The sequence below is a fragment of the Ursus americanus genome, chromosome 5 (assembly GCF_024610735.1).
Source record: "Ursus americanus isolate L20-20 chromosome 5, mUrsAme1.1.p, whole genome shotgun sequence".
Classification (NCBI taxonomy): Eukaryota; Metazoa; Chordata; class Mammalia; order Carnivora; family Ursidae; genus Ursus; species Ursus americanus.
The window spans coordinates 18,789,247-18,816,087 of NC_142131.1; the positions used below are offsets into that span (position 1 = coordinate 18,789,247).

Sequence of the window (26,841 nt, forward strand, 5' to 3'; positions counted from 1 at the left end):
AATAATCAGGAGTTGTATCACAGGGACCTTTCATGCTACCATTAAAAAAAAAAAAAAATTGACTCTTTAGCTCAGGCCCATGACACCACCAAGATGGGCAAGTGTTGCAGTCTTCATACAGCCAAGAAGCTCCACAGCCATTTACGAGATCAGAAGTGCCATAATAAACAGTACAAGAAAGTCCATTTGGGCATAGTCTTGAAGGCCAACACTTTTAGAGGTGCTTCCCATGCAAAGGGAATTATGTTGGAAAAAAGGGTGGAAGCCAAACAGCCAAACTGTGCCATCAGGAATTATGTCAGGGTCCAGCTGATCAAGAATGGAAAAAATCACAGCCTTTGTACCCAATGATGGTTGTTTGAATTTTATTGATATAAGTGCTTTAGTCTATTGTAGTTTCTGTTCCTGAAAGAGTTTCTCCCAGTTTTTTATATGATGAACAGGTATTTTTAGTGATTGCCGCTGACACCAGAAGTAAACTGCTGACTTTGTTCCAGGAAAATGATGGAGTTCTGATTGCTGGATTTGGTTGCAAAGGTCATGCTCTGGTGACATTCCTGGAGTTTGCTTTAAGATTGCCAAAGTAGCCAATGTCTCTCTTTTGGTCTTATATGAAGGCAAGAAGGAAAGACGAGGATCATAAATTTGATGGTGAAAACATGATGGTAATAAATTTTCTTATGCCAAAAAAAAAAAATGGACTTTATTCCATAGACAGTGGAGCGAAACTGAAGAATCATAAGCAGGAAATTGACAAAATGAGAATTTTGTCTTAGAATAAGTACCACGGCAGAATATAAACAGAGTGGACAGGGCAAGAAAGGATGCTAGGAGTTGAGCTAGGAGGTGACTGACCAGAAATAATGAGATTCTGAACTAATGCAGTAACAGTGGAGATAAAGAAAAATAGATGGATTTGAGATTTGTTCTGGAGAGAGAAGACCCAGACCCCGATGATTCACTTAGTATAGCAAGTGAGAGACAGAAAGGAATGAAGGGTGACTTCCTGGTTTCTCCCAGAAAGGAGCATGACAAAAGTTTGACAACAAACTAACTCCAAATGCAATCTCCAAAGTACTAGTCATTGCGCCTAAAAGCATTTGGAGAACTTTTTTTTTAAATGTCGTTTTTCTAGAGTTTGATGTAGTAGGTCTGAGGTGGAATCTGAATTTAGTTTTAATGTTCATTTTTATCAAAATTTTAAATAAGAAAGTAATGTATGGCACAGCCAATATACTCAGAGGGGAAGTGCAAAAATGACACCTACTACCTAAATCATGTCAGTGTTCTTGAACAAAAGGGAACAATATTTATTCTGAAGATTTAAAATGTCTTGCGCCTAGAAAGCAAGCTAACAAATGTTGCTCTGAAAAGTAACACCAAAACATCAAGACGTACATTAAAAATAAAGCAGCAAATATTTTTAAAGGGTTGAAGCATACCAAAGTACTCATTCATTTTAGTGAAATGAAGACCCTATCAAGGTATAAATAAATGTATTTTACATGGTAACTCAATAAACAAACAAAAAAATTTACCTTTACTTTATGTTACTATTTGTTATATGCTCTATTTTCTATTCTTTCTATTCTAAATAAATAAATATTTAATAAATACAAAAACATTTTAAACTATGGTATTTACCTAAATCATAACTTGATTTCATAACTAATGGGCCATTTAAAAAAAAACTTGAAAAACACATTTCCAACATACTTTCCTGTACTTTAGAAAAACACATACACACATACACCCCACAAACACTTTCCAGACTCCCTTGCAGCTAGGTTTTCAGATACGATTTAAATATATTCAGTTAGTTGCACTCCCCAGATATCTGGAAGGCAGCAGCGAAGTGGAGTCTACCTTACCACTGTCTGTGCTAGAAAGCACAATTGTGGAACCCTAGTGACATCTCAGCACCCTGCCACTGGCTTGGTAAGATGGAGAGGTTGGTGTAGACCTAGCAGGCATGGTATTATAAACCAACCCCACTGTTCAATGTTATTATTTTGCTTTCAAGGTCAATTATTTTTTAAAGAAATTTAAAATCAAATGATAGAAGGAAATATTTTAAATAAATCTTGACAAGAGTATATATAACAATTTTCCTGACCAAAATGTAATTTTTATCTCTTCCAAAATGGGTATGAATCCACTTTATAAAACAATGGTTTCAGGTTATATTTTCATTTCATAGTTGGTAAATTTCCCAAGGGAAAATTTGTGGGATCAGCCCTATTTTCCAAATAGAAACATTAAAAGAGGACCACATACTATCATCATAACTTAATTAAAAAAAAAAAAAGAACACTTTCAATCCAGAGAAGTGGTGAAAAAGGCAGCATCAGATTAAAATAGTCCTTTATACTGAATAATTTTAGCCTTATGAAAACTTGCTAGTTTTCCTAATTTTCCTCATTTTACCAAAGACCAGTAAAATATTTATCATGCATCTATCTGCAGAGAAATTTTGTTATAAACTATTTAGTCTCCTTCCTGCAAATTATAGAGATTTGATCATTCTTCTTTAGTATTAACTCTTTAAATTTGTCTTCTCTCAATTTTATCTTTTTCATCCAATTAATTCCTAAATCCCTTAGAAATTTTCTTAAAGATTATATTTGCAAGCATTAAGCTATTTTCTACTTATTACTGATGACATATAAGCTATTTACATTTTTAATGAAAAATTATACTGATGTGAATACGCTAACATGATAGACTAAAAGAATGTTTTAAAACAATTCTGATAGAGGACACAGTCTCATCCTGATTTCACTTGCAAGAAGTGCCACTTATTTCTGGACACTTATTCAGAAATGGGATGATGGTTCACAGAAAGTTTTGATAAAATTGGAGATCACTTGTACTTTCAAAACAAAGAGAAATTACTTCACTTTTCCACATTTAGAAATAAAGTTGAGATTATAGTTACAAGAATTTCTCAGTGGCTGATTAGAAAGCAAAGTACCATTAAGAACTGCAGCTTCCCATTGTATCAATAATAACAAAAAACCTACAACAGCAAACCTTCAAGCCATGCCATTTTTATTGTATTGGGATTAAAGATAGATAAAACTGTAATACACATTGTTCAGAAATCCTGTTTTTCTTTTACATAAATAAATACAAAACAGGCTCCGTTAGTTAAGCATCTACCTTTGGCTCAGGTCATGATCTTGGGGTCCTTGGATCAAGACGCGCATCGAGCTCCCTGCTCAGTGGGGAGTCTGTTTCCCCTTCTCCCTGTGCCCCTACCCCCCACCCCCAGCATGCTCACTCTCTCTCTAAAATAAATAAATAAAATCTTTAATAAATACAAAAACATTTTAAACCATGGTTATTTACCTAATGATCTAAATACTTTAAACTGCTTAAATAGATGCTGCAAACAAATTACAGAACCCAGAGATAAAGAAAAGCCTTCCCGGAGCCTTTCAAGGAAACAAAGAGGGTAGCATTTACCTCAGATCTCTGCCAAGGAAGGAATGTGATAGTTCCACTGGCATTAGCAAAATCATCAACAAGGTAATTAATGCCCTCAGATTCGATCTGTGAGATGGTGTAAAACACATGCACATAATCCAGAGCTCCCCTGGTTCGCTCCACCACACATGAAATAGTGGATCCCTCCTCTGCAATCTGAAATTGAACATAAATTATTTTAAGTATATACTGATTCAAACCAGTGATAAAATTATAATGCTTTCATGGAATCCTTTTACCATAAACTTAGTTCTGTAACTTTCTAACACTCTAAGGAGACCTCTACATTCTTGTCTCTTTAATAGATCTTACAAAAATACAAAATACAGAAATTACTAAAGTAATTGCTATAATCAGTTCACTGTACATGTAATTCATTCATTGATACTGTGTGTGTACCAGCCACTGTGCTGGACACTACGGTACAAAAGATTACCAAAAAAGCAGTCTGTTTTCTGGGTAACTCTAAAGAGGAAGATAAACTCGAAGTTTTATGATAAGTTGAGCACAGACAAACCAAATAGGGGGCAGAAGTGAGGGGTAGAGGGTAGAACATGACATCAGGAAGAACATTCTAGGCATGGATAAAAAGTAATAGAGTGTATTTCATGAAATAATTTTGAAGATAGCATAAAGTGACAAATGGCAAGAGTCTTGAGAAATGCCTGGTGGGGAGACAAGAGTCAGGTCAATGAGGGCTTTTATGTTATGCTTAATATCTTTTGATAGTTTTGTCATATATACCTATACATATGTATATACATGCCTATAGGTATTTTTCACATGGGAATATTTTTATCTGAACACTTAAGATAATACTTAAAAATTATATAAAGCACGAAGTTGGAAGAGCTTTTTTTTTAAAAAAAATTTTTTTAGAGAGAGAGCGAGAGCACATGAGCAGGGGAGAGAGAATTCCGAGTAGGCTCCACCCCCAGTGCACAGCCCAATGTGGGATTCAATCAATCAGACCCTGAGATCATGACCTGAACCGAAATCAAGAGTCAGACACCTAAATGACTGAGCCACCCAGGCGCCCTGGAAGATCTTTTAGAATAAAGTCTTCATACTCTTAAATTCTCAGTCTTTTAATTCAATTTTATTTTTATTTTAGTAAGCATATATGTAATTCATAGAAAAAAGAACTGAAACTGAATGAATAGAGCTCAAAATACGAATCCTAATTTAGATAATGCCATTCTATTTTTCATATCACTCATAAGCACCTCTGCCAGCATTAGATAGAGCCATTTTGGTGCAACATTGCGGCTAGAAAGAACAGACTTGAAATTTATCCACAAATAGGCAATAGTCAAAACAGTTATCAACGAGCATGGAAGCCACCAGGAGATGTTCCAGGGAATACTGAGTCTCACCAACTATCAACACCCCTACTTCAAAGAGTGATAGCAACCTTAGGTGCCCCATAGTGAACAAGACCACGCACTCCTGGGACAATACTATAACTCTTTTATTTGCCTGCAGGTGCTGGCATGAGAAGCCCAAAATGATAGGTGGTTGTTCAGGAGAGCCCCCACTATGTCTCCTGGTAGATGGAAGGAGTATGGCTTTAAGGTCAAACAGTCCTGAGCTTCTTCACTCTACCACTTATCACCTGATTTCATCTTAAAATGAAGATCGTAATGTCTCAGGGATTTGGGTAGAGATTAAACAAGTATCTTTTATGGTACCTATAGTAATATAATAAGTACTGAAAATTGTTTATATTTATTCTCCCTAACAAACATACAGACACCTACACAATTGCAAAACATAATCCTACATTCCCTCATTTTATCAAGAAATATATATGCTTACATATTGAAAAAAACAAATTCCCACCTATTTTGATTCCTATCACAATGGGAACACATTTGCCCCATTATCCCACCTCAAATTTTAACCAGAATGAACATTTTTAGTGAGTTGTATTAATAAGCCATTAATCTCAATATGTGAATATTCAACCTTTCCCTTTTTAGCAAGAGGCATGGATGAAACAGATCCAAAGATATTTTCAGGCATCTTTATGTCTCCTTCCAACTTCCTACCAAGTCAATGAGCATTACTATGCAGCACCCAAGACGAAAAAAGGAGCACCCAAGACGAAGAAAGTAAAAAACTTGCAGGAATCACATGTGAAAAAGCTACTTAACCACACTTTAATTTAGTAAAGCCCTAATCAATATGTATCAGCTATTTTCAACTTAAAAAAAAAAAGAAAAACAAAGGTTATCCATATCCAATACAACTGTGTACAAATAGTGCCATACATTAAAGTTTCACAGAAAATTTAATGAATTAATAATTCATTCAACAAAGGAAATTACAAATCACCAATCAGGAAGAAGCTTCAGATGTCAAAGGTCCATAAAAATCTACTTTTCATACATAAGAATTTACAGAGAAATGACATAGTGTCTGAGATTTGCTTTAAAAATGACTTCAGCAAAAAAAAAAAAAAGAGAGAGAGAGAGAGAGAAAAAATTGGCAGAAGCCTGATAAATGTTGAAGCTTAGGTTGTGGGTCACTGGGGTTCATTATTCTATTTTTTCTAGTTTTATATATACATAGAAGAAATTTTCCGCTTAAAAAAGAGCTTTAAAATTCAGCTTTTTGATTCCCATCTCATCTCCCTGACAGAAATTCTGACTCAGAAATGGAGTCCTCAATCAGGAATGGTGTTCTGGAATATACATGAGCTATTTCTGATTTAGGTCATCAAGCATAACACTTTGGGAAATACTGAACCAGATGATGGAATTATTAATACCAGAAGATAATTAAGACAGAAAATAAAGAGTTAAAATATTTTTTCTGTTAAAATATACACCTAATTGCCTTTGGAATCATGATACAAGCAAATGTTTAGGCCAGTATATAAGAAGCATAACACCAAGAAATCATCATCAAAACCACCATCATTCAGTTTTTCACAAGAAACAATAGTAGCCACTACTGCTTTCTTTTGAGTCAGAAATTTCCTCAATCTTCAGATCTGCAGGAGAGTGATTATAAAACTTAACCATCAGAAAGTTTCTGAAACTTATTTTCACAGAAAAAATTATGCACCGAGCCATAAATTGGCTATCTGTATTGGAATAGAAGATTACAGCTAATGCCTAATAATTACACATCCAATTAATTTTTTATTTTGTTTCACACTTGGGTAAAGACCTGTGATATTGGATTATATCAATATCACTTATATCTAAAGGAATCTATTCACATAACATACGGCAGGCACTTAAAAACAAACACGGTCCAAGTTAAGTAATATTCTCATTTTTATAAAGATCCTCTCAAAATGTCTCTAAACTTATTCTTAAGCTGTGAGTTTATAAATATAAAAATGCAATCCAAGTATTAGTTATAAAAAAAACAAAGAGACTAGGAAGTTCTATGAATCATTATGAAAAGCAATCTCATTACTTTATAATTATTTGGTACACAAGACTATAGGTCATACAAAAGTAGTGCTAAAATAAGGTAGATAGAAAGTAACATTAAAGATCACACAGAAAAACAAAATATGGGAGGAAAACATGAGAATGTGGTTGCTATGCTACATACCCAACAAAACTCAGTCATCTGCTCAATATAGATACCACCTGGAATCCAGAGGCCTACTTGGCACGGCCCCATCAGGGCTCTCAACTACATACAGGTTTATTCATTCTTTCAATTATAATTTATTAAGCACCTGCTACTGAGAAGAATATGGTGTACCTGGTTAAGATGGAACAAATCACAAAATAATTATCAACTCTTTCAATATGGGAAGTGTAGACTATGTCATATCCTGCATAGTCTCATTATTTAAGATGTGATTATGCTTTCATTTTATCCTTCATATTAGATTATTTCATGAATCTATGAAAATGTAAAAGCATAACATGACTCAGAAAGAAGTCTTTAAATATCTCTATTGCCTTCATCATTTTTGAAGGGATAAGAAAAAAAATTTTTTCACTGTCACTGCAACAACACAATGAAGAATCTATGGAAGCGATAGTGGTTTTTATTTCTAAAAAGCAAATAACGATAAAATTTAAAACAATTCCAAGCATAATGTAAACCAGCAATTCTCATATATTTTAGTTTCAGGATCCCTAAACACTCATAAAAATTATTAAGTACCCCAAGGAGGTTTTTGCTTATGTTGGTGAAATCTGATGATATTTACCATTTTACTAATGAAAATTGAAAAAAATTTAAATATTGATATATTAACTCATTTTAAAATAGCAATAATAAAGTCAGTACATACTAACATAAGCAACATGTTTTATGTGAATAACTATTTTCTTAAAAAAATTAGTGACAAAGGGGCATTGTTTTACACTTCTGTAAATCTCTTTTAATGTCTAGCTTAATAGAAGACAGCTAGATTCTCGTATCTCCTTTCACAATCAATTTCTCTGTTGCTACTTGTTATTTTGGTTAAAATACATTAAAAATATCCAGCCTCACAGAGATATGTAAGTGGAAAAGGAGGATTTAAATAGTCTTGGCAGATAGTTATGGATATTCCTCCTCCACATTATACCCATTTGACAAGTGGTAACTTCTTATAATTTAGTTGCAATGTGAAATCAGATTCTAATACATTAAAACCTATTGGTCTACCTTGCATTTCAAATCATGACTTCAGTAAGCAACCAATAAATATTATTGATGGTGATGATAACAGAAATGTTTCATATTAGTAATACTGCTGTCTTCATATCACACCAAGATGAAAGTAAGAGTTCTATACTTATACTCTTAATATTTTCAGGAATGAAAATTCTATAATTTTCCTGACAAATTCCAATGTTGGATCTTTAGACTCAAAAACACTTTCTTATATTAACTGTCTAAACTTTACTCTTTCCAATATAGATATATTCTATTTCCCTCTCATTTGGGCTTGGAGAATAATCAATCATGTTTTCTCTTCCTTTCCAGTAGTTCTAATAGTATAGGTGTTGTGGCTTCCATAGCAAAGTTCTCTCTTCTACCATTAAAGACTTGACTGGTCCTGTTCAAATTCCAAGATTTTTGGAAACAGGCAAACCTACATGAAAATCTACATGGAAGTAAACCAACACCAACACAATCTATCAGTGAAACTTGTGCGACAAGCCAGCATTGAACACTCACTATAATGGCCCACAAAGCCAGAGAAACACTCAAGAACTATTCCTCATTTTGGGCAGGGTTTTAACATTTACGTGTTGGGTTTTTTTTTTTTTTTCAGTTTGTTTATGCAGCTAACTGAATCTAAATGTGTTTGTGGTTTGAACTATGAGCCTTCTCATGTCTTACTATTAAAATACATTCATAAGTTCAACTAAGATTTATTGAGTACCTATTATGTTACATTCTAGGTGTTTGAGATACAATAATGAATAATAAGACCTTATTACACTCAGAGTTCTTTTATCTCTGTGGTAGAAAGGCCACACAAAATACCCAGTAAATTAGTAGACTTATAAATAACAAAGGGAATTTAAGAGTATAATCAATGCTACAGAAAAAAAATAAAACTAGGAGAAGGGATGGAGAAAAACCAGTTGGGAAAAGAAAGTGGGGGATTACTTTAAGCAAGTCTTCACTGAGGAGATGTCTTTAGAGCTGAGACTTGAATGACTGATTCTGAAGATCTGGATTGACAGTGCTCCAAATAGAGACGTACGAGGCCCTGATGCCCTGAGACTGGAACTGAAACACGCAAGTCTGACTAAAACATGCTGACCAAGAGGAAGCCAGAGCCACTGGCAGATGCCAGGTCATAAAGAAAATTAAAGGGAAGCTGCTTTTACATGGCACCTTAATGGTTCTCACAACTTGATGGAAGCCGCCTGTCTTTTTAAAAATGGAGATGATTGGGGCGCCTGGGTGGCTCAGTCATTAAGAGTTTGCCTTCGGCTCAGGGCGTGATCCCAGTGTTCTGGGATCGAGCCCCACATCAGGCTCATCTGCTGGGAGCCTGCTTCTTCCTCTCCCACTCCCTCTGCTTGTGTTCCCTCTCTCACTGCCTGTGTCTCTCTCTGTCAAATAAATAAATAAAATCTTTTTAAAAAAATAAAAATAAATAAAAATGGAGATGATGATACAAAAATATAGGGGGAAAGACAAAATTAGAAGTCATAAGACACAGGTTCAAATTCCAGTTCCTCCCACTGTATCTTAGGAGAAAAAAAAAAGTAATATTTATTTAGTGCTGGTAACTGCCAAGCTTTGAATCAGGCATTTGATCCTGTCTTATTTAATTCAACTTGGGTTATTTTTTCAGGTCTCTAAGCTTCAGTTTCTAACCTTATTAAGTGGAGAGAATCATAAGTAATATCTGTTGCAGCTGTATTATGGATTGTCAGGTACATAAAAAATTTAATATATAAAATTCTTTAATAACCGAATATTTAGAAATATTATCATTCTAGATAAACATATTTCTTCTTTAAGTTATCGATTTGTACGACATTTGCCCTCCCTAGTGTAGGATATTCTAGTATTTCTGATATAGAAAAAGCCCACTATTTGAAGATCTCTTATGATTATCACCAAACCAAAGAGCTAAGAAGGGCAATAAGACATTCCAGAGAGCTAGCTCCCCAATTTGAGCTAAATCAGGTCTATGACCAAGATACTCTTTTTCACCCTCTACTAATTCATGGTTTTCTTAATTGTTTCAATTTACAAAATGCCCTTCTTAATCTACAAGAATCGACTTGCAAACGGAAGGACTCTTGTTCCTTGGCATCCTTTCATGGGCATGGAGCTGTTGTCACACTCAACACCTGTGAAGTGGTGTCATGAGATCTCACATTACTGAACAGGAAACCAAGATGATTACTAATCTTCGAAAACCTTGGAAAGAACTGATAAGGACAGTACAACAGCCTAATGAATGAAGCCGGCCGAGAAAGGTGATAAGGAAGGCATTACACCCAACATAGAAGAAAGTTGTAGCTACTTAAGTACATTTCACAAAAAAAAAACCTGAAAAAAAAATCACATTTTAATAAAATTTCAATTACTATTATTCGGAAGCTTTCAATATATATTATTTCATTTACTTATGCAGTATCCAAAGAGTAGCCAAAGGAAATGACACGTGGAATATTCTGTGCATTCTGTGAAGCACATTAACCTTAAAAATAACGGCCAAAGTTTCATTTGCTAACTCATTTTTACTTCTATCAGCTGATTGAGACTCTAATTCAAACTGTGAACTTGCAAGAGCAAAGACCTTATAATTCAATTTTGCAACCTCCAGCTCCAGCGTACTTCTGGGCTTTGAGCAGAAACTTAAGCACACTTACCAAATGAAAGAAAGCCCACTCCCAACTTCCAAACAAATCCACCTACAGTGAATTTTTTAACTCCAAAATTCCCCAAGCTCACTACTTACCTCTGGTATACAAGCTCCTGTGAAACCAAACAAGCCATTGGCATTGTCACTTTTTTGTATTATTAATCTTGCTGTAGTGTTCTCTTCAGAAATGCAAGCTCCTCCATATACAGAGACTAGTTTAAGAATGAATAATTCTTCTCCCTCCTCTTCATTATCATCTCTTGCAGAAATAATGAATGATTTGTTAGTTTCTCCCTGTCTGAACTCCAGATATCCAGAAACAGGGTGTAAATCACTCTTTGCTGGCATAGCATGAAGTTCATAAATTTCTTCCAGGGTCAGTTTCCGCTCATAGGCCCTCACATCCTGCATCAAACCTGTAAATCTGTCATTGCCATTCATTCCTGCCCCAATTCTCAGTGTTCCAGGACCTGAAATTAGAAATGGGTTTAATTGCTACAGTATCTACAAGTATCCTGTCCCACATTACAAGTGTGATTCAGAAAGTGAAGCAATTTTGTTGAGAGGTTTTGTTAGATAAGTAAAACATATAACAAGAATACAATCAAATAAAGGCTATTTTCTGTTACGATGAAAAATGAACCTGTAATTGCTCGGATTTAAGATATTTTGTACTAAAGGATATTTTGTACACCTGTATATATGTCTGTATATGTATACATGTATGTACCAGAGTATATTTAGATAGACATTTCTCCCAGGAAACTTTAAAATTTCCTTGTGCATCTAAGAATGGAATGATTCAATTCAGTCACAATTTTTGAAACTTTTGTATTACTATTCTTCGAGAACGTCAAGGCTTAATAGTCAGAAACACATCTTGAGTTAAATAAAGCTGTGAGAATTCAATGAAAGTTTTCATGGACCAAATATAACTCTTTACCCAAACAATTAATGCAATGGATGTAGAAAAAGCAATATTCCTCCCCAGGGACAGGATCATAGGCAAGTCTTACAGACTTTTTCATGGTAATCACAACATGCAGCCCAGTTATATTACTCTATATCAATGACAACCCTTTTCAAAAATTCACCAGTTCTTATTTCTTTACTTATTCCCTCTCCAATAACTCGAGTAAGACATTTATATAAGTTGAGACCTTGGCAGTACTTTGGGAAAGAAGTACAAGCCACATTTCTTATCAAAATCATCCACCAAGGCAGCTCTTACAAGTCACTACCCAAGTGGTTCTTTCAGGGTAGTCAGAAGTATCCTGCACATTATTATCACAGTGACCCCTGTGCGTTCTCCAGTGGTTCCGGGCTGACTACTTAGTAACAAGAGGAATATATCTACAACAGGCAAAAATACAGATAAATATTATCAACAATACTGGGCAAAAGAGGCCAGGCACTCAAGTATACACACTGCTCAATTCTATTTACACAAAGTAAAAACCAGGAGAAGCTTATTTTATGCTCTTAGAAATGGCAAAAGTAGGTGGGCAGGGTGGTGAGTCAGTAACTAGACAAGAGCCAGGGGGCTTCAGGAATGCTGTTTCGTGATCTGGGGGCCAGCTACATGGGTGCTGAAACTGATGAGTTTAAAGTTTTAAAAACTGATCTACCTGTATACTTGTGATACGTATACTTTTACACATTTTATACTATATAACATATATTTCATCAATAAATTTTAAATATACACTTTAAATTTTTTCTTCAGAAATTACAAATTACAAAAGCAATCTAAGTTCCTTGCAGTAAGCTACACAGAGAAAAGAAACACCCAGCTCTCACTTTCTCCAATCTTTCCCACTCTCATCCTACCAACATGCCATCACCAAATGAATCAAGAGAGTCACACAATCGAAAGGTGATTAATTTAATGCTACAAAGTGCTATAAACATCATCTCTGCAATTGAAATCAGTAGTATGTGCATGGATTTTCCTTTGCCCGTCTTTTTTTCTACTAGGAACAACAAATACAATCAGATATCCAGTGCAGGAGGTTCAGAAGAAAAATATTCTATTAAGCTATAACCATATAAGCTGTGCTCTACTCTCTTACCCAGCAAAAAATAATCACATCCTAGGATGGAGGGGCTGGGAAGGAACTGGTGATTATAATGGAGATAACCAATATCTGTGTTTAAATATGCACAAAGATGTATTTATTTCTCAAAGAAACAGCATGTAATTCACTTTAAAGACAACAAAGATTATTTCTTTAAAGCTCTCCATAGAATTCACCAATTTATACCCCTGTAATCTCTGGGCTTTTAAAAGTAATTTTTCTTTTTTGATTTCTCTTTAACCTTACGCCCACCACCTTTCACCTCCAACAAGACCTCCCAAGCAGCAGTTTCCCAAGCACAATATGCTCTTTCACATTTCTACATCTCTGCTTTTTTTTTCTACATGGCATTATCATGCCCCATCCCTCCTACTCCCAATGGAAGGACAAATATTCCTTCTTCATAATTTTTTTCTTTTTCTTTTTTTATTTGAGAAAGAGAGAATGAGGGAGAGAGCGAGAACAAGAGGGGGGAGGGTCAGAGGGAGAAGCAGGCTCCCCACTGAGCAGGGTGCCCCGAAAGACGCAAGGCTGATCCTGGGACTCCAGGATCATAATCTGAGCCAAAGGCAGTTGGTCAACCAAGTGAGCCACTCAGGTGCCCCATAATCTTTTTCTTTCTTCCTACAACACATTGAAGTGATCTCTTTGCATATCTCTCTCCCAGAACCTATTTTAAGTACCTCAAGAGCAGAGACTCCCTGATTCATTTCTGTAACACTCAGTACAGAACTTATGGTCTTGGTAGGCATAAGTTCTATTTAAAGAAATTAAACCGATACACAAGCAGATTTTTAAGAAATCAAAGGTTCTGAAAATTCAAAATTCAGTATTCTATTTATAGAGATGACACTCACCATCAGTAATGGCTTCTCCTTTCAGACTCTTGATTCCTCTGGGCATTGCATTTCCATCAAGGTAGAATTCAATTATACCATCATCCAGGATAATTAGAAGATGAAGCCAGACGTTTTCTTCTAAATACTTCGTGACTGTTGTCTTGGCAATATATGTAGCATTGGAACCCAAAGTTTTGTAATGAAGAGAAAGTGACACATGGGATTCATTTGTTTGAATTTTTATCCCATAGTAGATGCTTCCATTACCATCATCCTTTGCTATAACAAATCCATTTGTATTGGCATTGGGCATTACCCAAGCTGAAAATGTAAAGTTGGCAATTGAATTGTTTCTGGAAGGATGGTATTTTGGATTAACAGTTCCAAATGCACCCTCTAGTCCACTGAAGTACAAAGCAGCTGTTCCACTGTGGTGACGCCGCATGTGCGGTTGTAAATGCACAGTGCTGGGGAAAACTCCAACCAGCAAAAAATCTATCATTGGAGGCAAACCATCAGTGAAGTCACTGGACAGTATTTCCCAGCCTACCCGTACATCATCAAACACACCCTGCTGCCTCAAAATAGTAAAGTTGGTAATATAAGACATATCATCTTCTGAGAGGACATCTTCTGCAACTTCTCTCTCTAAGCACTCTGGATCCAGGATGAACACTCCAAAGGGATCATCATTTAATGGAATCATTACTGTCACCTGCAGGTTAGTTCCTGCTAGTTGGCCCCCAGGACCTGGAGATCCACCTGTAATATGATGATTTATAACGAAGAAGAAATCAGAATTTGAAGTACTTTATAGTATAAGGCGAAGACAAAAGGAATTTGACTAGCAAACTTCTGGTTAAATAATATATTCATAGATCAATGGAACCACTGTCTCGCCATATGGTTTTCACCATATTTGCAGGGGTATTTTGGTTCAGAATAATTTCATTAATAATCAATCAACCCTGAAAGAGGATATTAACTAGAGAGTTTTAGTTCCTGTGCTTAAAACCAAAAGTGATAGGGAAATTGATTGTTTAAATTGTTTAAATGGCACAAAGACCAAGCTTTAAGCTATCATGAATCTGTACTTTCTAACTTCTGTTAATATTTTGTTGGAGATACTCTACTTGGTGTGGAAAAAATCTATTTACAAGTGTGAGGATGAATGTAAGTTTCCATCCATAAAACTTAACCAAGCTAAGACCACAAAATGAATGTTAAAAATAACACTTCTACCAAAAAGGGTGTTTTGACATTTAATAAAGTTGGATAATCAAGATACACTTACTTCTTCATTAACTGTATTTTCTATAGAGCTAATTATTTACCTGCGAAACATTAAATTTCAGTTGTGAAATAAAAAAGATGGAAAAACACAGCACCTGATATGTTTACAAGCTTTAAAATATAAAATTCATTGAATTCAGGAATTTTATCTGGAAAAGCATGGAGAATTATTGGTTTGGCTTCTTCTCCATCCATAAAGTTAACAATCCCTGAAGTTTCATAGAACTCTTGTCCAGGCTGCAAAGCAGAATCATTCTGAAACAGCTGCCAAGCCACAGAAACATTGCCAAAGTGTCCTCGATGCCTCAAAATCCTACATAACAAATTAAAGAAAATTAATTTTTATAAAAAATGTATAAATTGTGAATTTTACCCTAATGATAGCTTTCAGTGTTATATCAGAAATATTCTTTTTCTATTTATCGTCTTTAATATAAACCAGCCAGCCAGTCCTTACTGAGCAACCGTGATGAATCTCATGGTAAGAGAATGAGGCAGAACTTTAAATAACAAAGGCAAGCAGTCTTAAAAGTCATAGTCTTCAAAGTTCAAACTGAAGGGTAAATTCCAAACCCAATAGAAAAATATTTAGATGAGAACTGGCAGAAGTTTTTCAAAAGCAAAGGAGAAGACCTCAGTAAAGCTCAAATCTCTCCGTCCTGACAGATGACAGAATTTGGGATGAGGAGAGCAGGAACGATAATTTCTGTTTACCAGCTAACGTGTTGTTGTTTTTTTTAAGATTTTATTTATTTATTTGAGAGAGAGAAGGAGAGGGAGCGTGCAAGAGGAGTGAAGGGCAGAGGAAGAAGCACACTCCCCGCTGAGCAGAGAGCCCGATGCGGGACTCGATCCCAGGACCCTGGGATCATGATCCGAGCGGAAGGCAAATGCCCAATCCTGAGCCACCCAAAAGCCCCTAAAGTTGTTTTTCTTTTTTTTAAACAAGTGGCAACAGCATAAACGAAGTTTACCATTCATTTGGACTACCAACTTTGAAATTGCTCAATTCTGAACGAATTTTAAATTTTTGAAATATTAGCAATATTTAAAATTTGTGCATACTAAAGGTTTTATTTTATCCAATTTTGAATTTGCCTTATCCAAATACACTTACCAAAATGCATTAGTCTTTCCTTCTTCTACTGCTTTGTCTATGGGTTCCAAAGAAAAAATGCCATTTGGGTCATCATTAGCTTCAATTATCACTGTAGCTATTCCATATTGATATACTACTGTGTCACCTAAATTAAAAAGTCAAAATAACAATGAAGTAGTTAAGCTGCTGTCAAATTCATATTTTAAATTAAGAAAAAGTTTATAATGAAGTTCAAATTTCAGCAAGCATTTCCTCACTGAAGGTCACAAATAAAAGAAAGAGATGCCTAAATAAGTTTAATGTGACTTGTCTTTGTGGAAATGTTTAATTACAGAAGATGTACTTCATTGAAAAACATACATGATACTTTTCTTCGCAATAGGAATATTGCTTCGACGGTTTAATTAGAAATCAAAAACATAGTTTTATCTCATTCCAAAGTTTTGAGGTAGATTTCATTTCATAAAAATAATGAAAGGATTATCCCATAACATAATAACACTCCTGTTCACATTAATTGGAATGACTGGTTTGAGCATTTCCCTTTAAATCTCTGTCTTCAGGCAGCAGTTTGATCTGGTCATACACGGAACAAAGCAATCCTTATGGTGCTGAAATTGATTCCTCTACTCGAATTCCATCCAGTGTGTCAGTCCTGTTACTACCAAGACATCAGGTCTCTTCTCATCACTTCCCTGAGGTTCAAAGCTCTTCCTCTTTGCTCCTCCTGTTCCCTATGCAAGCAAAATTCCTCCTCATCTTTACTCAACGCTTGTTAGTCCTCAGGACCAGCTCAAGCAACACATCTTCCAGGAATTCTTCCTTAAATTCCAAAGTTAAGGTAAGAACATTCCCACTGTGTTCCTACAGAAACACTTCCCAGTTTGTCAGTTTATCATAATTATCACATTAATTTAGTACACACACACACACACACACACACACACAAATTTTACTGTAAGGTCCTTGAACAAACCCTTCTTAATCAATTCTTTGCCCTAGCAGAGTAGAGCTCCATAACTGGTATACACAAGTTATTTATGAATGTTAGCTGAACTGAAAGAAATAAAACTTTCAAAATTAGATGCGGGCAACACTTAAAACTAAAATTACAGAATCAGAAATTATATGTAGCAAACCAACACATTAAAAATAAGTTATATAAATATACAACTGTACTCAAACTTACTTGATAATTAGCTAATGGAAAGAGGGAAAAAAAACTATTAAAATAGACAGTAAATCGTTGTATAGAAAATGCTGACAATATAGAGTAATAAAAAAATTAAAAATATATCATAAAATCTAAGAAAAACAAAAATAACAAAATCTAATTTTTTTTAAAGATTTTATTTATTATTTGACAGAGAGAGAGACAGCCAGTGAGAGACAGAACACAAGTAGGAGGAGTGGGAGAGGAAGAAGCAGGCTCCCAGCGGAGCATGGAGCCCGATGCGGGGCTCAATCCCAGAACTCTGGGATCACGCCCTGAGCCAAAGGCAGATGCTTAAATGACTGAGCCCCCAGGTGCCCCAACAAAATCTAATTTTGTCAGGGTTCTGCTATCATGTGCATTTTCATGCAACATATCACAGGTGGTAATAAAAACTCATTCTGTCTCTCCACAGGGAGAACTGACAATATTTAACAAGGGTTCTGAGGATGGCGACATCCTTCAATCCAATAATTCAATCTCAGGACATAAACCATGAACAGTAAGTATCAGGCACAGATATCCACTGCCAGCACGAGGTCATGTTGGAGATGCTGCCCATCCAGCCCTCCCACCATTGATCCCCTCAGGCCCTCGATGTTTTGACAGCATGAAAGAGGAGAGAAAAGTGGAAGAGAAAGAACAAAGAAGGGATATAAAAGCACAAATTATGTCATGCAAGTCTTCATAGCTAACGTCATTAGATCCTCAGATGCTACCACATCTGGAAAAATACTGAAGACAAATGCGGGTGGCGGTATACCTCAGGCCAGTCATCCAGTGACACCTCTCTCTCCATCCCTCCCTCTTCCAATATCAAACATATATTTCCCCAATGATATATTTTACAAAATAAATACCAGCCCTCTCCTTGCACAGTGATTTTCCACTCTCTTTATAAGAGGTTTGGATCTGATCCACTATTTTAATCATAGTGACATTTTGTTCCTGATAAGGGTTTAAGCCCAGTGACATTTTGACCTCAGAGATGTTTGGGACACAATAATTTTCCCCAGAATGACACCAAAGTCATAAATGAAATCAAGAACTTATTCCTACAGTAAACTGTATTAACACAATGACATTTCTTCATCCACTTTCTATACATGACAGCAAAACTTTCTGTTTTTCACTTTTACATCACCAAAATTATTTTTACCTGTAGCAATTTCTTTCATTTAAATTTTAGGACAATGATTGAATTCATCAAAATGTTTTTCGTCTACCTAAGGCCTAATTGTGGGTTTTCCTGCAACTGCAAAATTTCTTTTGTGGACATTATTCTACAAAGTTAAGTTGTTCCTCATAAGATGATAAGGTGATATTTTTTTCATTTTCTTAACTAAGTCGTGTGAAAAATGAGAAAGAGAAAGGAAATAGAAAGAGAGAGATACAACCAAAGAGAGAGAAAGATAGGGAAAATGGTGGAGAAACACAGCACAAACAAAAATTAAGTGATCTCTTTCTTTTCCTTTTCCTCTTTCTGAATATTTCAGTCTAAAAGGTACAAGGTAAGGCACAAGGCAGGCATTCATAGTGAGGGTGGACTGTTGTGGCACAAAAGTGACCCAGCACAAGGTGGGGTAAGGAGGGCATCTCCATGGGAGAAAAACCTTAGTGTTGGATGTTGGAGTGTGAGTGGAGTGGGAAGGCATCCACATGGGGGTGGGGAGATCCTAGAGTGGGAAGCCAGAACCCTAGTGGGGTAAGAAAGGCAATCTCATTGTGGAAGGAGAGTAAAAGAAGCAATGGGAAAGTGGGTACAGAGGGAATCAATCAAGGAAATAAATATACTAAAAATAATCAGAGCTGAATTTCACACTCTCGGAGAAGGGAGGGACAAATATGGAAAGAAAGAAAACTAGAAAAAACCCTGTGATAATAGGCAGAAATGGAAATACTGTTGTGAACTAATGGTTTTCAGTACATATAGTTGGATACAGAATTGCAGATGTAAAAGTCCACATGTGTGTATATAGAAATACATACCTACATAAAAATATCCCCAATCTCTGTATACTAAAAGGGCTAAAAGGGCCTAGAAGGCACATAAGCTCAGTAACAAGAAGCCCACCTAGTGCCCAGATTCTGGTTTCTAAATAACATTCTTCACTAAAAGGAACCAGGGCTTCTTGGAAAAATGACTAATTTCAGGGTTGTGACAGGAAAAGTATGAATTTGGAACAGCTTGCTGAGCCAGGAAGTTAAGAAAATGCTCACAGAATAATAGGGACATGTCAAAAAAAGACAAAAAAGTCATCTCAAACAGGCTACCCCTAGCCAAATCTGGGAAAATTTGACCACCAAAACAAATAATGATGGTGAAATATAACCCACTGCATTAAATAGAAATCATGAGTCCATACTGATAGCGGGTGAAAGTTTGATGAGTTACAGGATATTTACATGAAGTATCTCCCCCACAAAATATTTATTAGTTTCAAAGAAAAAAAGTACAGTATAGAAGCCTGGCAATCACCACCTAAATTGTGGTCAAAGTAAACACTGCAGTAAAGGGACAAAACAAAATCACGTGTCAAATGAAGAGACGGTAAGAACAGACAATCACTTCTATGAAAGTCCCATCAATACAAAACCTGAAACTAATAATAATGGGGAAATATCAAAGAGACCCAAAATGAGGGATGTTCTACAAAATAACTAGCCTGTAATTTCTGTATTATAAAGGTCATAAGGAAAGACTGAGGAACTACTCCAAACTGAAGAGATTAAAGAGACATTACAACTAAATTCAATACATGATTTTACATTGGACATTATTGGGACAACTGGAGAAATCTAAAGGGGGTCTCAAGCAATGACAATATTAATGTTAACTTCCTGATATTAATGATTACACCATGGTTATGTAAGACAATGTCTTTGTTTGTAGGAAAAATGCACTAATGTATTCAGAGGTGATACGGTATTCTGTCCTCAACTTATTCTCCAAAGGTTCAGAAAAAAATAGCTCTTTGTACACTTAAAAGAACAAATATAAAAACAAGCTAAAGCCCCTCCAGTTTACTAAAAGTTGGGTCAAAATATTCTCAGGACCCAAATACTGGGGTCCAAACATCCTGCTTCATTTATAGTATGGAGAAGACGAACGAGCCTATCTTTTCCCCCTTGCAAATTATCATTCATCATGGCTATGGCTCCAGAGAATTATCAAACAGCCAGTTGCGTTCACCCATCTACAGAATGCAGCTTCCCAGCCAGTATGCCCAGTACCATGCTAGAAGGGCAAGGCTTACAGAATACTGATACCCTAAGCCCTTGGATTACTAAACAAGGCTCAGAATAGGGGCGCCTGGGTGGCACAGCGGTTAGGTGTCTGCCTTCGGCTCAGGGCGTGATCCCAGCGTTGTGGGATCGAGCCCCACATCAGGCTCCTCCGCTATGAGCCTGCTTCTTCCTCTCCCACTCCCCCTGCTTGTGTTCCCTCTCTCGCTGGCTGTCTCTATCTGTGTTAAATAAATAAATAAAATCTTAAAAAAAAAAAAAAGAATAGCTTTAGCTAGATTTCTATTTCTTATATGATATCATACTTTTCTCCATGTGCTACATTGTGAAAAAAAGATTAAAAATAATGCCACAGAGTAAACCAGGTACATGAAGATTCAACACTTTTTATTCTTCACTCTTTCCCTCAAGAAAGCAATAAAACAAGGAATTCTGCTCTTGAACAGTCATCAATGACAGTTAAACACTTACTGTCATCTTGATAAAAGCACTGAAACTACAGGTCTGCCATAAAAATATAATTTATTTACCTGTTGAATTAAAGAGGATTATATAAAAGGGCTCATCTGTTTCTGGGATATCATCTTCATTAATGAATACAGATATCCTCTGCTTTCTACTTCCAACTGCAAAAACAAGTGCTTCTCCTTTTTCAACAGGAACAAAGTCTCCATCTCTCGCGGTAGCCTTCCCGTCCAGGGTAGCATATTGGACGGTGCAGGCAACATCAACAGATCCATTTCTGAGAACTGTGACATTAGCAGTCTCACCTTCCTGAACTCTCACCACACGAGGTTCTGAAATATTGATGAAGAAAAGAAGGAATATGTGAGCTTTTCTGATTCCATCAACATATTTTCACATCACTTTATGTTTCTCCCTGCCCACGCAAGAAATACCCTCCATTGTGTCTCTGCTTAAAGATTCAGCTCTGGTACCAACTCCTACATGAAGCCTCCTCTGATGACTTCTCGTCAATAACCTTCCCTTTGCCTTAATTCCTACAGAATCCATTGTCTTGAACTCCAAATTTATCAGTAAATTTTGTGTTATCTGAAATCCTTGGTCTACTGTTTCATATACCTCATTTCCAAATTTAGATTGTAACTTCCTTGAGAAGAAGCCCAGATACCTTATATTTTACTTTGCCACAGCAGTTAGAAGGCTGAACACAGGACTAATTCATTCCATACATGTTAACTGAAGGTTAAGAATATGAATCAATAAAATTCAAGAGCTTTAAAAGATTTCTGCAATTGTAAATTGAACAGCTTGCAAAAAGGGCTTCATAAAGAATTAGACACCAGGGCACCTGGGTGGCTCAGTCAGTTAAGCGTCTGCCTTCGGCTCAGGTCATGATCCCAGAGTCCTGGGATCGAGCCCCTCATTGGGCTCCCTGCTTCGCTCTCTCTCTCTATGCCAAATAAATAAATAAATAAAATCTTTTTTTTAAAAAAAGAAAGAATTAGATACCAATTAAGCTCACAAATTAAAAAATGTCACCTAGAGAGTACAAGCTGATGGTTAACAGAGGCGAAGTGAGGGGAGGGTGATGGGTGAAATACGTGAGGATATTTAGGAGTGCACCGGCTGATGTATGGAAGTGTTGAATCACTAAATTATACCCCTGAAACTAATATAACACTGTATGCTAACTATACTGGAATTAAAATAAAAACTAAGAAATGTCTCAGGTGCAAAAGAGAGGTCTAAAGAAAGAATTAAAATGCAGAAATGGGGACGCCTTAATTTACATGTCCAATAAAGATGAGTTGTTAAGTTAAGGAGCATCCGTTAGGTACTAAACTCAGACCCTGAACTGGCTACGTCATGTACTGAAAGAAATTTCAGGGAGAGTATCCTTTCTTGCACAAACGCAAAAGAAATACCTTGGAATTTGAAGTCTGAGGGAGAACAAAGCTAACGAAATAGTACTGTTTTATTTTCTTTTTCCTTCACAAGACCTTTAAAAACATTTCTTAAAACATCAAACAGATTGAATAATGATCCTCCAAACAAATCATGAAATCATATTCAACAAGCTTCAATTGTGCTTTACTGAAAATGTTCAGTTATAAAGGTTACTGAAAACATATCTACCTACTGTTTAAAAAGATATGAACTCACTCAAAAAAGATAGCAATACCACCTGCAAAATAAATGGGGTCATCATTTCTTCTAATCCTCAGAGTTGCAGTAGTTTTATTTCCTATTTTAGCTCCTCCAGTGGCATTAAATAGAGTAATGGTAAATTCCTCCATTTCTTCTGGAATCTTTTGGAAAATGTGACACATGTTTTAAGTTAGGCGATTTGTACAAATAATTTCTAAATTATTTTTTATCTTTTTAAAAAATAGCTCTATTAATGACAGGACTAATGTTCATCACCATTTCTGATTCAAGTAGGACTCAGACCCAAAAAAGCCACTCTACTGTGCATGTCATCCAAAAACCCACTTCATTCTGACTCATAAAACTTAATGAAAATAAAGATATTTTGCTTTATACAAGCTAAAATATAAATACTACATAGGTCACATTATTTCTGTAAAAAGATGGGATATATGTTGTTTACAAGAAAAAAACACAGAAAAATAAGTTTTCGATCCATTTAGAACAGAGATCATAATGGTAACAAAAGCTCAGCTAGCTCTCAAAGGCCTCTTACAAATCTTACTGAAGCTTCGCCCGTAAAGACTTCATTCCCATCTCCTACCAAGATGAGATTCTCCACCATCTCCGAGCCTATATAAATCTCTAGGTGGACCCTGTTTCTCTTTCATTCCACCATGTAAGCTGGTATCCTCCGTATCCTACAATGGAAGAGTATTGGAATTCTGTGTCTCAGGCAACAAGCCCAAGGGAAAGGAGAGTGGCTTCCGTGACCATTTAAACACAGCTCTGCTCAGAAAGGTCCACTCCCACTGTTCCTAAGTTCTTTCTCTTCATTACCAATAAGATGAGCACCACCCTGGATCCATGATCCATCTGGTGATTGTCCTGATTCTGAGAATGCACCAATTGGGTATTTGGTAGATGGTACCTTTGGCTTCAAAGGGCCAAAGTACAAGCTGGGGACTTAATCTCAACTTGAATCCCTGATATTTAACATCTATGCAGTGTCACTGGCAACTGTGAGTTCTAAGAGTTAAAGATGACTTCAGGGAAACCAAAAATATTTCTCTCTTAGCTTCTATTTAGACATTATCATATCTGCATTCTTTATCGCATATTTTCATGACAAAATATATTGCCAGAAGTTTAATTATTAAATAAAAAAATCATTATTAAGCAATGACAACAAATAAAGAGAGTTACATATGCAACATTTACCTCATCTGGAAGGGAGTAAATGCTGATATTTTTTGAAAATTCCTGATATCCAAAGAAAATAGCCCCTTGGACAGGAAACACATCTTGTGTAAAGTCTGGACTAACCACCCATGACACACTAACATCACCAAAGGTGCCTCGATTTCTTATTACATCATAAACAGCTGTGAAATACAAATGTGTATAATATACATGAATATATATTTAACAATTTTAAAACGATGAGTAAAGAAACTGCTCAAAAAACAAAAGTAAAAATAAGAACTCTTTTTAATAAGTCAATCATTTGCTTAGATAGCCTCAAGGTATATATCTAAATGTAGTAATCTAGTCTTCTTTCTGTAGGTATAAAATTTACCAAATAAATGGACTTGATCTTTTCTATCACAGTTTGGGGATTTAAAAACCATTCCACACAGGGAACAGAATGCTGTTTAATTAGGTACGCCTATGACAAAGTTCTACAGGGATATTTGCTAAAAGCAGCTAAAGGAAGTTGAACACTCAAAAGTAATTTTCTTACCTAGACAGACACTGCCCTAAAAATAAGCTCCTTCTCATTTCAGGCCACTGCAATAGCTCCCTAGCAGTGAGTCTCAGTTTTAAAGTCTTTTCTATTTGACTCGCCTCATTCTTCAGTGTTTGAATTCTACCACATATGGTTAATTGAAATGAAAATATAACTGAAATCATCAGTTATCATCACAATACTGATGTAAGAAATAAAAATAGCAACCTTAAATATGATTTCTAAAATATTACTATCTGTGTTATATGTAATTTTTAAGGCAGATGGACAACTAAAAATAACTATTTACTAAAGAAATAGACTAAAAAAATGATTAATTTCCTCCTCAGTAAACAGTACTAGAATATAAGAAGCAGAATAAATTACCACTATAGGTATCGTCTCCTTTACTTTCATTTATCATAACAATTAGATCATCAGAGACAAATTCTATAATCCCATGAGGATCATCATTTTTTAGAATCGTTATGTTGACAACCGTAGCACTTCCCAACTTGCTTTCCCGTTCACCATGGCTGCTGAGGACCACCCAATAGTGTTCATCCAACTAAAATGAACATGTCAAATTAGGAAAAATTTAAAGTTGAAATTTCAAAGCAAATAAAAATATATCTATTCAAGAATATTAATACTATCTATTTTCCAGAAACATCCCACTTACTGGAAAAAAAAAAAAAAAGAGCTGATATTGTTCCTAAAAAAATTGTTTAACATTCTCCTATCAATTAAGGGAGACATCAGATATGAAAGTATACATTATCCAAAAAGGGAAAAGATAAACCATGATACTATACTAACACAGTGAGAAAACTGGACCTTATCAATAATGATCTAGCCGTTTACACTGATTAAGAGTAAATAAAATAAAATTAATTGAAAAGCTCCCTATGTATTGGTGTGCAAACACAATGGAACAATATGTGGTTCCACTAATACAAAACTTAAATTTATTTCTTTTTAAAAAGTGATTCTACAGAAAAACTTCAGTTCAAACCCCTATCATTAAAAGTTCAAACAGGTGATGTAAAATAAAGTTAAAGAAAGCTTAAAGATGATGAAAACTGATCACACACATTTCAGATCGTTTGGTATTTCTTTATGTAGGATAAACATATGTAATTCAAAGTTGAATGAATCTTACTTTGTTTTTTAAGCTTGTCTTTTTTTTCTTTTGCAAACATAAGTACCTCTCAACCCTTTCCTGCTCACTTCTGCTCCTGCATCTCCTTGTCAATGTTCAAAATATCTATATTCTTAATATACTAGATACTATCATCTTTCCACAAAAGCACAAGAAAAAAATAAAATCCTGTACCTCTGGTATCCCATCCAATCTTGTTAGCAACGTGATTACAATCTCCCGTTCCCCAGGTTTAAATTCCAGCACCCCTGTGTTTCCATAGAACTCATTGCTATCTCTCGGCTCTACTTGGTAGCGTAGAAACTGCTTCACCAGTGCTCCCCTGGATCGGGTGATGTGGAGCTCTACAGATTCCCCTTCCTTAAAAAAAAAAAAAAAAATCCATGAAAGTTCAAATCCTTCAAGATTGTTCTTCTGAAGTTGTGAGTACAGAATAAACTGAAGTTTCTTTCATACTTACTTTTATAACATACGGTCCTCTGGATGTAGGAGAAAATTCAAAAATTCCCCCAGGATCATCATTTTCCAAAATAATTAGGTCACGGCTAGTATATCCAGATTTTAGCACCTGATTTTCTACGTTGATCCTGGAGAAGTCAGAAGGAAGAAAAAGGACCTTCCAAATATAATCTTAATACTGAATTTTGCAGCCTTATTTACAATATTTACAACACTTCCAGATAATGAATATGGAGGTTATTAGGAGTTAAAACTTAAACTGAATTTAAGCGTATTAAAATTACTAAAGATCAAAACACTTTCACTCATAAATTTTATGGAAGAACTTCTGTTACTGAATTCATTATATCTTTCATATTTGACTGAAATCAAACATTGCCTAAGGACACCAAAATACACCAAAAATATTGTCTAAGTACACCATAAAATAAGTAAACAAAGGCTGTACAAAATCTACATATTTGTTAGGAGAATTTAATTTGTAACATATACTTAGAAAATACATTTAAATAAAATTGTTTTAATTTTACATGCACTTGAATTTTTAAAAAAATCTCATGACGTAAGATTATACTAACTAAATAAAAGTTGGATAACTGCACAGACTAAAACAAGCCACACTGATCAAAAATAAATGAAATTATGATTAGATTTTAGAAATATTTTTGTGACCTTTCATATGATTCTATTCACCTCAATTTTAACCTCATTATTTTTTGTTATTATAAAAGAAAATACAGAACATACACAAAAAAAAAAAAACGTGGAATAGAATGGATCTGAGATGCATGACTTGTTAAGCAATGTCCATACATCTCT

The 26,841-nt window shown here is 35.3% G+C and overlaps 1 protein-coding gene and 1 pseudogene across 3 annotated transcripts in view; one reads left to right on the top strand and one right to left on the bottom strand.

Annotated features, from left to right (window-relative positions):
• The window catches only part of ADGRV1 (adhesion G protein-coupled receptor V1), a 507,877-nt gene that overhangs the window by 418,746 nt on the left and 62,290 nt on the right, over positions 1-26,841 (bottom strand). For all 3 annotated transcript variants that reach the window (XM_045796286.2, XM_045796287.2, XM_045796288.2), the window contains exons 12-22: positions 26,024-26,150; positions 25,738-25,923; positions 24,789-24,969; positions 23,894-24,057; positions 22,710-22,833; positions 21,091-21,357; positions 16,120-16,246; positions 15,098-15,315; positions 13,728-14,471; positions 10,889-11,262; positions 3,469-3,645 (exon numbers count right to left, since the gene is read on the bottom strand). In XM_045796286.2, coding sequence (XP_045652242.2) covers positions 3,469-3,645; positions 10,889-11,262; positions 13,728-14,471; positions 15,098-15,315; positions 16,120-16,246; positions 21,091-21,357; positions 22,710-22,833; positions 23,894-24,057; positions 24,789-24,969; positions 25,738-25,923; positions 26,024-26,150 — 2,689 coding nt within the window. The remainder of the gene's footprint in view (positions 1-3,468; positions 3,646-10,888; positions 11,263-13,727; positions 14,472-15,097; positions 15,316-16,119; positions 16,247-21,090; positions 21,358-22,709; positions 22,834-23,893; positions 24,058-24,788; positions 24,970-25,737; positions 25,924-26,023; positions 26,151-26,841) is intronic.
• On the top strand, positions 94-643 carry LOC123791486 (small ribosomal subunit protein uS12-like; annotated as a pseudogene).